The 14,207-nt window shown below is 39.2% G+C and overlaps 3 protein-coding genes across 6 annotated transcripts; 2 read left to right on the top strand and 1 right to left on the bottom strand.

Annotated features, from left to right (window-relative positions):
* Positions 1-260: 260 nt before the first annotated feature.
* LOC105188126 (U3 small nucleolar RNA-associated protein 6 homolog) lies at positions 261-3,666 on the top strand. 4 transcript variants are annotated; one of them, XM_011149425.3, is made up of 10 exons: positions 261-443; positions 667-773; positions 846-972; positions 1,068-1,205; positions 1,273-1,463; positions 1,541-1,771; positions 1,871-2,213; positions 2,307-2,477; positions 2,851-3,025; positions 3,125-3,666. In XM_011149425.3, exons 2-10 carry the CDS (start codon positions 682-684, stop codon positions 3,499-3,501), a joined length of 1,845 nt encoding a protein of 614 aa, XP_011147727.1. In that variant the 5' UTR covers positions 261-443; positions 667-681; the 3' UTR covers positions 3,502-3,666. The 4 variants fall into 4 exon arrangements, with proteins under 4 accessions (XP_011147727.1, XP_011147724.1, XP_011147726.1 ...); XM_011149422.3 differs by having other exon boundaries at positions 262-459; XM_011149424.3 differs by having other exon boundaries at positions 262-469.
* A 1,255-nt stretch (positions 3,667-4,921) lies between these two features.
* Positions 4,922-9,232, top strand: LOC105188124 (U3 small nucleolar RNA-associated protein 6 homolog). Its single transcript, XM_011149419.3, has 9 exons — positions 4,922-5,013; positions 5,085-5,211; positions 5,347-5,484; positions 5,553-5,743; positions 5,822-6,055; positions 6,342-6,684; positions 6,764-6,934; positions 7,007-7,181; positions 7,944-9,232. Exons 1-9 carry the CDS (start codon positions 4,922-4,924, stop codon positions 8,273-8,275), a joined length of 1,803 nt encoding a protein of 600 aa, XP_011147721.1. The 3' UTR covers positions 8,276-9,232.
* On the bottom strand, positions 8,522-13,613 carry LOC105188125 (tektin-2). Its single transcript, XM_011149420.3, has 6 exons — positions 13,108-13,613; positions 9,794-10,054; positions 9,539-9,712; positions 9,244-9,466; positions 8,849-9,072; positions 8,522-8,723 (listed from the first exon to the last, which is right to left on the bottom strand). The coding sequence occupies exons 1-6, from the start codon at positions 13,314-13,316 to the stop codon at positions 8,522-8,524; spliced, it is 1,293 nt and encodes a 430-aa protein (XP_011147722.1). The 5' UTR covers positions 13,317-13,613.
* Positions 13,614-14,207: the final 594 nt, after the last annotated feature.

Genomic DNA, 14,207 nt, shown 5'->3' with positions numbered 1-14,207 from the left:
TAACTGATATTTAGTATCCACTGAACAATATAACCTAAGATAAGGCACTTGCGCAAGAAACATGGGAAAACTACGCTGCAACCTGGAAGACAGCAGTACCGCGATTCTGTAACTCGTTATTGGAGTTAACGACACTTTCGTTATCGTTGCGCAGCTTTTGTATACCGTAGAAAAGCTGCGCAACAATAACGAAACTGTCGTTAACTCCAATAACAAGTTACAGAATCGCACCACTGATCGGATAGCGCGGGCCCCTTCATGGATCCTACGATACGCTTTATTGCCGTCATTGGTATAGAGCACGTCATCTCACGCATGCGTTGTAGCGTCGCAATATATTGCATCTGACATCACTGAATGCAGCCAATAGCCACGTGAGTGAGAAGGGAGACTTTTGCATTTACAACAGCAAGCTGAGATGCGACGAACAGCTGAACAAAAAGGTTATAGAAGCTAAAGGTATACGGAGGCACGTGGAATTAAACAAAAGAATTAAATAATATCTCGCCGAATACAATTGAGTGAGAATGTTGCAACAGAATTTGAATACTTAGTATTTGCAACACGTTTCACGTGTTTAATTAAATAATTTAATTAAACTCAACGGACTTGTGAATTTTATATCCTGTCGTATTGGACAGATCTTAAATATTCTGTGTAATTCAGGAAAAAATCTAAAAAATGGCGGAATTTGTGGCAAAGCGTTGCGAGGATATGATCCCCCAGCTGGAGCAAATGGAAAGGATCAAACTCTTTGATAAAAATGAGATTCGGTAAGTTGATGCAATTAATAGGCATGTAGATTTATACTTAACATTGCATGAATCAAATGTCTGATATCTCAGGACTATTGCCAAGAAGCTAAAGGAATTTGAGTACAAAATTGAACGTCATACGAAATACAAAAAGGACTTTGAAGAATACATACACTATCAAATGAAACTCTTGGCATTGATCAAACAGCGAAGGCATGTGAGTAACATGAGTCTTTTGACACTAAAGATTATGTTCAAGAAAATTATGAAACAATAATCATAAGCAGTGATATTGATGTATGCACTTTTCAGAAATATGGCATCCTCAAAAAGAAGTCAGATATTGATTTTGCTATAGCAAATAAAATTAGTAACTTATATAAAAGCGCAATATTTAAATTTCAAGATATTACACTATGGACTGATTATTTAAAATTTTGCAAAGATGTAGTAAGTAACTAGAATCGATTTCTCTACTAATTTACTGTGTTTACATATTATAACTTAAATTCCTTAGCATTTCCGCAGCAACATCAGCCGTACATTAGGCAAAATGTTAAAAATTCATGAGGATAATCCAAAATGCTGGCACATAGCATCACGTTGGGAGCTAGAGGAGAATAACGACAAAGATAATGCTCGGCAGATGCTCCTCAATGGATTACGCATACATCCAAATTCACAGTTGTTATACATGGATGCTTTTAGGTAATAGTTATTTGTTGTAGTAATCTCCCACAGCTTTTTGATAACATTGTCTAATTATATCTGTTACTTTCATACAGACTTGAGTTAGATGATTATGTATCTGTCTCTAAAGACACTGAAAATACTGAAAATCAGGAAGACAATTTATCGATATCTGAAGAAAACGAGATGCCATTGTCATCAAAAAAAGCATATGTGATATATCAGCAAGCTTCTGAATATATTCACGACATCAAATTCATAATTAAATTGCTCACAGTTACTGAAGAACATGACAACACAGAAGAATTGCAGATGAAAATTGTCAGGTATAAATATAGTGATGTTATAGAGACATCACAAATATTTTTCTTTTGTAAATGAAATGAATTTTGTTTTTAAGAATTGAACGTCTTAATTTATTATAGTGACATGCTTCGAGATTACACTCTCGAACCTTTAATGTGGAACAAGGTAGCACATCGTCAATTGGAAGGTCTGATACAGCTTGACATTCTTGACCCTCCGATTGAACTGAACAATTCTGAGCAGATCTCACTGAAGGATCGCATTACTATTTGCAACGATGTCTATCAAGTGGCCTTGAAACATGTTCCTACTGAGGAAATGTGGTCGCTTTACATAGAATGCTTACTAGATATCAACAAAGATCAGGAATCATTACCTAATTTCAAGAAGAAGCTTTTAAAGGCTGTTCTGACGCAGGCTCATCAAGCAAAGAAGCTGAAGGATAAATATTATTCATACTGGGTTTGTATTAATTTCTTGTCTAACTACTGCACACTCTCAATATACTTTCTTAATGCAACGTATATGAGAAATAATTATTTCATTTTGCTATAGATTAATATGCTAGGCGCCAAAGCAATGGATGAAGACATGCAGCAGAGGCTACGTCAATTTCTATGTGAAGCGACCGACACCATGCCGAACAGTGTGATTCTTTGGCACACGCGACTAAAATACTTGTTGCTTTCAGGCTACGAGAAAGAAGCGGTTGCGATATATCCAAAGGTGAGCAATTTATGATTATCTTTTATCGTTATTTAAATAATAATATATAAATAAATATTATCTTCATCTGCATCTTGATGTGGAAAAAGTGTCTTCATAAAATTATCTAAGATGACGCTCACAGATAATTTATTCTATATTGCTACGTATATGTAAAATATTAAAATATTTGTTTTTGCAAGATATTTGCATTAGCACTGCTTGTATCAGATTGAGAGTGAGATTGCATTTTGGGATTCATTTATATTCAGAACAGAGTCCTAAGAGGAATTTATATATTTCATCTTATTACCGCAAGCTAATTTTCAAGTTATCTAAACATAACACTTTACAATATTAGTAATTCCATATAAGAGACTATCGATTGTTATAGATGACAAAAATATTGGGGGAGAAAGCACTGCCCCTGTGGAAAATGCGGATTCTACATGAGCAAAGAAAAAACTCGGAGACGACAAATGAGGCGTTCCAAGCCGCTTTACAAGCTCACCCGCTTATCGCCAAGGATATAAAGCCTGATTACATCGAGTGGCTCGCCGCAACGAAAGGTATCTACTTGATATTTATATACAGAAAGAACTATTCTGTTGAGATACAAATAGATATACGTATATATCTCGATCTAACGGATGCATCTTTTCCTCCAGGCATCCATGCGGCTCGCACGGCGTATAACGACCTATGCCTGCAACCGCCTTTTTCACTGGAGTGCCATAAAAAAATGGTGTCGCTTGAAGTTATGCAGCCCGATATCTCACTGAAGCACGCGCGGCGACCTCACGAGTTGGCGACGCACCTGTTCGGCAAGAACGACAAGTCCGTCTGGATGGATTACATGAAATTCGAGTTTAAGCACGGCGACCCGTTGAAAGCTGGTCACATACATAATAGGGCAGTGAAGACTCTGGATAATAGTCTGGTAGCTTCTTTTATCGAAGATTTTGTTCTAATGAAAATGGAAGGCCAATTTGCGAAGAATTCGCGCATTATGGACGCTTTGACTGAGCTCTCAGACAAGGTGTGAGCTGTCTATATTTTATACGAACGTTTATACGGACGAAGAAAAATCATTGCACATATTAGTTTAAGGTATTAGTAATAAATCAAGAAGAATACTTGTTGGTTAGTCGTAATTAATGAAATTGTGTACGCGAAAAAAACTTCATCCAATAAATTTTATCAAGAAGTTTTTGTGAGAATTGACTAATTGATATTTAATAACTTATAGTTTGTACATATAAAAAATCGTCTACATGGCCCTTGCGCGCCCTTGCAGGATAATTTTAAATTTGGTGGGAAAGATAAATTTTCCTCCTCTGTGCACGCGCATTTGTGCGTTTAGTGGAGATTATTTACGACTGCGTATGCGCAAGGAAGAATCTTCCCTATTTAAAGCCAACGGCACACGGTGCTTGTTTTCGTGCTGAATTGCTTGCTGGATGAAAATACTACGTTCTGATTGGTGCATTTCCATCCATCTTCAGAAATGTACCAATCAGAACGCAGTATTTTCATTCAGCATGCAATCCAGCACGAAAACAAGCACCGTGTGTCGCTGGCTTTACTTATTATGATCAAGTTAAACAATTTATCTATTATATTTAATATATCTATGAACAGAATATACTTTTTCTTAAAAAATAAAAATATATATATATACTTTATAAATATCATCATATAAATCCTATGGCTACATTCCGACTGCTAGTACTTCAATTACTTAGCTTTTGTATTTGATTGGCATATTCTTTCAGATTTTGTGGTCTACGCCAATCAGATTCAAGAGCTCAGTTATCAATGCAGTACTGAATGCACACAATGGCCGCGTTCAATAGAACAAAGTGATCAGAGAGCGCTTAGTGATTATTGTCTGTGATTGGAGCATTCTTTTAGATTCTTCATAGACCCAAAAATATTTACCAATCAGGAGCGAGATTCAGTGGTAAATCTAGTAATGTTGTCCAACTGTTGAGTCTGCCATTGGCCGCGTTCAGCAGACTCAACGGTTGGACAACATTACTAGATTTTCCACTGAATCTCGCTCCTGATTGGTAAATATTTCTGGGTCTATGAAGAATCTAAAAGAATGCTCCAATCATAGACAATAATCACTAAGCACTCTCTGCTGATCACTTTGTTCTACTGAACGTGGCCATTGCAACGCGCCGAATTACTCAACAGTTGCGCAACTGTTGAGTGTCGTGAACGCACCCATCGCACCCATCTCATTCTGTGTCACGTGACATATTTTAATTCGATCACGCCCGAGATAGAGATAGGCGGCGCTGAAAATCGTCGTTTTTTCTCCGAGAGGGGAGAGTTTGGCTCTCCTTCTTGAGTTACTTAAAGTGTATACAAATTTGACCGTAAACTTGTGAATTTTATACTTTTTCTTATTAAAATCATTCTAAATATTTTGTATAGCTCACTGAAAAGCTTGAAGAATGGCAGAATTTGCGGAGAAGCGTTGCGAGGATATGATTCCCGAGCTGGAACAGATGGAAAGGATCAAACTCTTCGATAAAAATGAGATTCGGTAAGCCAAAACAAATGGTGCACGGATAAATTTACATTGTCATCATATTAATCAAGCGTTGAATATTCCAGGGCTATTGCCAAGAAACTGAAGGAGTTTGAGTACAAAATTCAGCGTCACACAAAGTGTAAAGAGGACTATGTAGAATATATACATTATGAAATGGATCTCCTGAAATTGATTAAACAGCGAAGGGATGTAAGTAATTTGTGTACCTAGGCGGTAAAAAATATTAAAAGAAAATTACGAAATAACGATTATATATACCGTAACGTTTATACATACACATACCTACTCACACATATATATATATATATAAAATTTGATTTTCAGAAATATGGCATCACTCAAAAGAAGTCAGACATTGATTTTGCTATAGCAAACAAAATGAATAATTTATACAAAGATGCAATATTCAAATTTCAAGATATCAGATTTTGGATTGCCTATATAAAATTTTGCAAACATGTAGTAAGTAACAAGACAGATAGACTTCTGCTGTTATACTGTGTTCACACAAAATAATGTAAGTCTTTTAGCATTTTCACAGCAACATCAGTCATATGATAGGCAGAATGCTGCAAGTGCACAGAGACGAACCAAAATGCTGGCAAGTAGCAGCATGTTGGGAGCTAGAGGAGAATAACAACAAACAGAATGCTCGGCAATTTCTTCTCAGAGGATTACATATCCATCCGGATTCACAATTGTTGTACATTGAAGCTTTTAGGTAATAGCAAGAATATCTCTTTTGACAATCTATTTTGCAACCTAAATATTATTGTCTGCATTGATTTGTTTCATGTAGACTCGAACTGAATGACCATATATCTGTGTCTAACAATGCCGAAAATGCTGAGAATCAAGAGGACAATTCAGCATCGACGGTTGATGACAATGAGATGCCATTGGCATTGAAGAGAGCATATGTGATATATCAGCAGGCTGTTGAGCGTGTTAATGACATAAAATTCATAATTGAGCTACTCAAAATCACTGAAAAATATAACAACACAGAGAAATTGCAGAAGAAAATTATTAGGTATAAAACTACTGTTATAAATATCGTGTATTTCCTTTTCATTAGCATTAGAACTACCGATAATTAATACAATCTATTTCTTCCTGCCAAAGTGATAAGTTTTTGGAAAAAAGGGTATATTTATTTTTGCGACATAATATTCATTAAAAATGTAAAATATATCTTTATATAAGTTTGAGTAATTTTCTTTTACAAGGAACTACAGATTATTTTCGATTATTTGATAGTTTTGGTGTTAACAAAGCAAACTTAAGTATCTAAAGTGTATCTTGATTTATAATAATAGCGATATGATTCGAGAGTACGCTCACGAAGCTTTGATGTGGGACAAGATGGCTGATCGTGAGTTGCAAGGTCTAGTGCAGCCAGGTCTTACCGACACGCCGATGGAGCTGGACAATACCGAGCAAGCCTCGCTGAGGGATCGTATCACCTCTTGCAACAAGGTTTATCAAACGGCCGTGAAGAAAATTAAGACTGAGGAGATGTGGTCACTCTATATAAAACGCTTACTGGACATCAATAAAGATCTGCAATCGTTGCCTAATTTCAAAAGAAAACTGCTGAGGACCGCCTTGGCGCAAGCTCACCAGGCGAAGAAACTGAAGGAAGAATATTATTCAGATTGGGTTTGTAATTCAATATCGTACAATTATTGTTCACTTTCGCGTGCGACTAAGGATGAGAAATAACCGATTTACCTCACAGATTAAAATGTTGAGCGCCGAAACAGGAGACGAGAACGCGCAGAAAAGACTGAATCAAGTTCTGTGTGGAGCGACTGACGCCGTGCCGAATAGCGTGAATCTTTGGCAAGAGCGGATGAGACATTTGTTGCTTTCGGGACAGGAACAAGAAGCGGCTGCGATATATCCGAAGGTGAACAGATTACGACATTGATTAATGCCCGTTTAGCGGTCCGTTTAGGTAATCACTTATGGATTGGTACAGGCGACAGAAATATTGGGTGAGAAAGCGCTGCCTCTATGGAGAATGCGGATTCTGCACGTGCAAACGAAAAACTCGGAGAAGACGGAAGAGGCATTCCAAGCCGCTTTGCACGCGCATCCGCTCATCGCCAGGGATATAAAGCCCACTTACATCGAGTGGCTCGTCTTAACAAAAAGTAACGCAATTAATTATGTATATACGAGATGAATAGGCCAATTAGTGACTGAATAACCTTAACATAAATTAATAAATTACTAATATATGTGTTAAGCCAAGTGTGAACACAATAATAAGTACAAATTATTAATTGCACATAATACTAAGTACAGATATATTGATATATATGTCAAGTGTTACAAGATGGATTTTTGTTGGAAAGCTTGAACGTCTTCGGTTTTAATTGTGTCATATTTTTCTAATTTATGGGAAAATTTTAACTTGTGATTCTAATATTTCGTCAGAAATGGCTGGAGTGCCATTTGCTGATGTGAATATTTAGTTTTGTTTATCTATTAAAAATTTAGTTTTGGGAAAGTTAAAGAGAATGACGTCTAACAAAGAGACGTTTCATATTAACTTCTAAAACGAGTTGGACTGTGGAAATTATTGTCAGCAATATGCTTGTAATTATAATGTTTCAGCAATTTTCGTAGCTCTTAATTTTACCCGAAGCTTGCCAAATTATTGTTAACGGATAATATATAAAATTTAGAGCAAGAACACATATTTAGGATAAATATGGTAAATCAGCTGATTTATTGAGAAAAATTAAAAACATTTGTTACAAATTTGGACATTGTCGTTAATTGAGACACTCACCTTACTGCACATCTTTTTCAATTCATCTTCGTTTTGCGATGTTAGAGATTGCAAATGTTACATTACATATTAATATAGCATGTACGTGTTTCAATCGAACATATTAATTTTATCCTAGGCATCCGCGCGGCTCGCAAGGCATACGACGGCTTGTGCCTGCAGCCGCCCTTCTCGTTGAAGTTCCACAAAAAAATGGCGTCGCTCGAGCTCATGCAGCCCGACGTGTCGCTGAAGTACGCGCGGCGGCCTCACGAGCTGGCGACGCACCAGTTCGGCAGTAACGACACGTCCGTCTGGATAGACTACATCAAGTTCGAGATGAAATACGGCGACCCGAAGAAAGTCGGCGAGATACACGCGAGGGCGGTGAAGAACCTCGAACGCAGTTTGACGTACTCTTTCATCGCGGATTACGCTCAAATCACGACCAACCCCGACTCTGTGAAATGAACAGCTGATCTTGAAGTCGCACGCGGTGTGCGACACCGTACGACCGCACCGTACAGCATATCGTACCGAAGACGGAAACTAACTAAAGCTGTACGTCGGTCTTGACGTTTACGAGATGTGCGACGTGTCGAGACGAAACGAAACGAAGTGAATGATGGGTTGCATGTAGAAAATCAAAACTCAGGGCGATCCTTGTGATCCTTGTAATATCTGCCATGCTGGATGACGCGACACCACGCGCTGAATTTAGGATTCCAGCGGGATCTCCTCCTCCATGCGCGTTAACACAATGTTACGGTCGGTCTCGCCCGGCAAGCGCGCTCTGTCGCCAGTCTTCAGTATTGCTCGTGAGTCTAAGCACATGACATCGACGTTGAGGGAGTGCTGCTTGTCATCCAGGTCGTGCTCGATCCGCGTCAGCAAGGACTCCAAGCCGTTGTAGCTCGCTCTGGAAGCGGAGAACGAAATCGCCCGTCAAGTTCGCCAAGTTGAGAAGCATTAGACGTGCCACTGAGAGTGGCGGATGAACGCAGAATGCGACGAATGGACGGTCATTGTAACGTTATTACGTACTTTGCACTCTCGATGGCTCCGGTCAAATCTTTCTCGGTCTGTTTCAATTGCAGAACCTCACCCCACAGACCCGTCTCAACCTCGTCCTTGCAGAGCTCGTAGCCGGGCCGGTGAGTGCGATTTTCCAAACGCGTCTGTGCGCACTTCATCACGTCCATTTTGCTCACTAACGCTCCCTCCAACCGAGTTATCTCCTTCTTCAACGTCTCCATCTCCTCCCACACCTAGCCAGGTCGAGGGACTATATAGGTGAGGACGAATCTCTTTTCTGTTGTATATTTAACGCTAGTTCTCTAATTATATAGTTTTATTTATATTTTAATATGTTGTGCTTTGTCGCCTCTCATCGCATCTATCGAAATAAAAGCGAAAATACGACCGATATAGCGCGAGACCTTGAGCTTCTGCCAGTCCAACTCGTTCCTGGCCTTCTGCGTCTGATAGATCCTCTTTCTCAGGGTGTAATCCGTCGCATCTTGTTGAGCCCGGACATCGTTCCACGCGTGTTCTCGCATCACGCGCGTAGCCTCGCGGAAGCTGTACGAGTCGCTCAGCTTGTCGTCGATCAACATCTGGACGCGGTGGCACCGCTCTAACCAAGTCGCGTAAGTGATTGGCCTGTCGAGAGGAAATAAGTCAGAACTGTTGCGACTTGACAACATGCTTGCGGAACGGAACCCTCGACTTTACCGCGTTTTCTCGCTGATCGGCAACGTCGGCTTGTAACTTATGTTGGCGCAAGTGCGGTCCAGCACGAGGTTCTCTTTGTCGATCTTGATGGTCTCATTCTTATCTTCTATGTCCATGTCCAAGTCGAACTTGATGCTGTCCAAGGTGTTCAGCTTCTCCCGCGCGGTCTGCACCCTGGAATGTCAAGAGAGCTTGGGATTTGTTTCTCTTTCTTTCTTATCGGCACGTCTGCCGCTCTCTTGTGACTCTCATCACCTCTTGGTCAACGCGTCCTGAATATCCGCGATCAAGCAAAGTTCCTTCTTCAGCTGGATGTCGGTCTCGTCGTACGTGAGCTCGGTTCTCTTACGACGGTCCCTCGTTGAGATACATTCGCTGACCACTTGCAGAAGATGGATCATAGTCTCTATCTCCCTCTCCGTATTGCTCTTCTCGTCGCTCAGCAAACGTATTTCGAGGAGCAACTGTTGCATCAAATCCTCAAGGTCGTTCCTCCATCTCGACAGTTCCGTGACTCTGCAAAAACGAACAAAAATTAATGATAAATATTCAGGTAATTCGCGCTTCACAATGCCTTTTCACACGACTTGTTCATCGAATTTATATCGAATTGTTGATATACAGGGTGTCTGACGCAAATCGTACCGATGCTCATGAATGTGGGACTCGCCAAGCTGAGCAACAGTTCGTCAATCATCGATAAAAAGTCAAAGTTTGATGTGTTTTGCATGCATATTGGAGGGAAGATAGTTGAAAAAGTGATATCCAGTAGAAGAAGATAGTTGAGAAAGTGATATCCAGTAGAAGAAGATAGTCGAAAAAATGATATTCAGTAGAAGCACGTTCAAGTGAGGTATTCACATTGGTTGTCGTAAAATGTGACTTAAAATTGTCACGTTTTCCTCCAAAGGCTTCATAAGCTGTTGTAAACAGAACAAGATGGTTGCGTGCACCGCAACCAGTCGCTTACCTTTTAATCGAAAGAAGTTTGTTTACATTTTTTTCTTTTACAGTACGGTTATTATGGCTGCGTTCCGATATTCACTGCCAGTACTGAAAATACATATAGTTTGTGTCACGAATACTATAAATTTTCAATGCTGGCAGTGAATATCGGAACGCAACTTATATTGCCGGCAAAGATATTTTATTTGTCGCTGAAATCTTTCACTTTACAACGTCAATGAGTCTACTATATAAGGTATCCGCCAAAGACCAGGACAAAACCTATGTTATATGTCAGGAAGGTCGAGTGAAGAAAGTTCGTGTAAACTGGAATTTGTATTCGGAAATGCTTAATTAAAAAGTTATGAATGAGAGATTCACAAGCAGAATTATTTCCTCTCGATTTGTATATTTGAATTTTGTCACTTGCTACAATAGTAAATGTTCGGGAAATCTTCCTTTTGCGAGAATACAGACTTCCACTCGTCAAACTGATGACTGCCCAGTTCTTTTGAATATCCCTACTCTGTATCAGAAATAGCAAGTTTTGAATACGCTCTCCTCTCCCAAAACTGATCTGTTTCTATCAGATCCTCATAAACCGACGAGGCCCCATAAACAAAAGTCAGAAAACATGAAATCTGATCAGGAATAATACTACTTTATAAATCCTTGGATATTTATACTTGGATATTACTTGGATATTACTACTTTATAAATCCTTGGATAACTTTTTAATAAAGCATTCGCGGACATAAATTTATGCGAACTTTTTTCATCTATTCGATCTTTGTGCAAGTTTGACCCCGATCTTCGCGTACACCCTGTACAGGGTGTTCCATTTTAATATCCCACCCCAAATAACTTTTCAGTATTGAAGTTTCAAGGAAAATGATCTGGATAAAAGTTGTAGGGATTTAAGTGAGCTACCTTATGATGACTTTGACTTTGACCTCTACTTTCAAGGTCATTTAAAGGTCAACTTGCGTTTTTTAAATAGGAACTCTTATTTTTTATTACATTGTTTTTTTCTACTAGGTAATTTGAACAACTTTTGTCTAAAACATTTTTTTATTTGTCTAATATTTTTTGACATATTTGAGGAAAATTTGATAACTTTTTCAATATTTCACTTACGATATCTCGTCAACTATTTGTCGGAAGAAAAAGTGGTACTAGACTTTCTTGCTTTATTTAGTCTCAAGAATATATTGTTACAATAGCGCCTTGACTTTTGTTAATTTATTGATTTTTGGAAATTTCAAAATCATCTTAGTAAAGCAAGAAAGTCTAGTACCACTTTTTCTTCCGACAAATAGTTGACGAGATATCGTAAATCAAATATTGAAAAAGTTATCAAGTTTTCCTCAAATATCTGAAAAAATATTAGACAAATAAAAAAATGTTTTAGACAAAAGTTGTTCAAATTACCTAGTAGAAAAAAACAATGTAATAAAAAATAAGGGTTCCCATTTAAAAAACGCAAACTGACTTTCAACTGACTTGAAAATAGAGGTCAAGATCAAAGTTAAGGACATCATAAGGTAACTCACTTAAATCCCTACAACTTTTATCCAGATCATTTTCCTTGAAACTTCAATACTGAAGAGTTATTTGGGGTGGGACATTAAAATAGAACACCCTGTATATTGAGGATGAAGACTGCACAGATTAACAAAGGTTACAAGCTTTTGTACGCAAGATTTATATACAAAAGTATAAACTATGTGAAAATCTTTGTTGATTCCTACAGTCGCCATTTTCAATGCACAGTAGACCCATGAATTAAATAACACGGAAGATTTCAGCAACAATAAAATATTTTCAACGTGCTAATGTTATATACACAGGGTTGGGTAAGTTAATATATAAGGTGTCCAGGATCTTTTGGAAGCGAAAAATTGTGAAGATTAATCAGATCAAACTGAGAGGAAAAATCAAGTGCCATTTTGGTATTTTTAAAAAATCGCAATAGTTATTAAATTATTAAGTTATTAATGAATGAAAATGATCACATCTAGAGTCTCTTTTAATTGATAACTTGAAAATTTGCGTACTTATGCGTAAAATAGTAAAAGACTTTTTTGTTCAGAATGACCTAATCTATAACTTTTATACAGCACAGAAGTTTTAGCAATATTGCTGCAACATTGCAATATTGTCGCAACGTTTTTTCAACTTTGTGTGCTGTATGGGTTACATGACACGGCTATTGCATCTAGTGACAGGTTCAAGATTCCAGGTTCAAAGTTCAATATACTTATATCTATTGCTAGATCTTTATAGTTATCTCTATTGCTAGATATTTATAGTTTGATCTGATTAATCTTCACAATTTTTCGTTTCTAAAAGATCCCGGATACCCTGTATATATATTTTTTAATTAAATTAAGTTTCAAAATGAAGAACCTGATGAAGTTAATTATAGCTGTGTTCCTCCAAGAAGAGAACAAGTTAAGCATAAAAAAACAGCTGTGTGCGTGCGTGCGTGCGTGCGTGTGTGTGTGTGGGTGTGTGTGTGTGCGCGCGTGTATGTGTGTGTGTGTGTGTGTGTGTGTGTGTGTGTGTGATAACATTTCCGTCTTCTCTTCTTTCATTATACTATCTGAAGTGATAACGCTCACCTGTCCGCCAGTCGATCGTTATTTATGTCAGTATCCCATTTAGTCCTTGCGGCCGTTTCGAGACGCACGGATCTGCTCGAGTCGCGTAGCTGACAGGCCTCGGATCTCTGCACGCCCGAGGATTGTCGAAGCTGCCATTGTTTGGCGTGCCAGTCGGGTAGACTGATGTGAGGTGAAGGTTTCTCGTAGATACTCGCGAATTTGGCCATGCTGACGAGAGTTCACGTGACGAGGAGGGAAGAGAATTAAGGAAGTCGACAGGAAGAATTAGACGAGAAGAAGACAGGAGGAATTGATGGAAAAGAAAGAAGAAGAAGAAGAAGAAGCGATATACCCCAGGCGAATTTCAATCGCGGCCACGACGTTGCCAGGACAACGAGCAACAGCAGGATGCGTGCATAATTGACCGACCCTGTAAGTGTCGGTCAAGGTCTAGCGAAGTTCTTCGTGGAAGACTTGGAAGAAACGTACGATCCCAAGCTGTTCGAAAGAACCCCCATTCGCAGGTAGACGCGAAATACGAGCGCAAATCAGTGCTGCGACCGCTCACCGAGCTTTCGCGCGCACCTGATTGGCGCGCATTTGAACATCTAAAGGAACGCGCCAGTCAAACGCGAGAGCTCACTGGACGCTCGGCGAGCCGTCGCGTCTAATTGGCGTGCGCGTTTGAAAATCTACAAGATTACGCCAATTGAATACAAAAGCTCGTCGAGAGCAATTTAGCGCACTGAATGCACGCATTGATTAACGCGAATTACGGCGACGCGATCGCGCGCCGTCTTGTCGTCGGCGGTCTCAAGGGAGGAGACAAAAAGGGGAGATAAGAGGTTAGTTTGTTTATATCGGCATTATCGGAACATCGTAATCCGCGTGACGAGTCGCGTGCGTCATCGACGGTTAAAACGTTGACTAACACGAATCGCGTTCCGGAAGTCGGACAACGACCGTCGTATCGCCGGGGTTAAATTAAAAAATTATCCGACCGGCGCGCCTGTTTTTTTTTTTTAGTTTAATATCGGATGACGGCCGTCTCTGCCGCAGGTCGCAAGCGCACCTTCAAACGCGGCCGAATCGAGCACTCAACGTCGACTTGACGCTGA

Source organism: Harpegnathos saltator, unplaced genomic scaffold (assembly GCF_003227715.2).
Source record: "Harpegnathos saltator strain DR-91 unplaced genomic scaffold, Hsal_v8.6 scaffold93, whole genome shotgun sequence".
NCBI classification, from domain to species: Eukaryota; Metazoa; Arthropoda; class Insecta; order Hymenoptera; family Formicidae; genus Harpegnathos; species Harpegnathos saltator.
The sequence above is the reverse complement of the archived record's forward strand: the minus strand, read 5'-3'. Positions and strand labels throughout refer to the sequence as shown.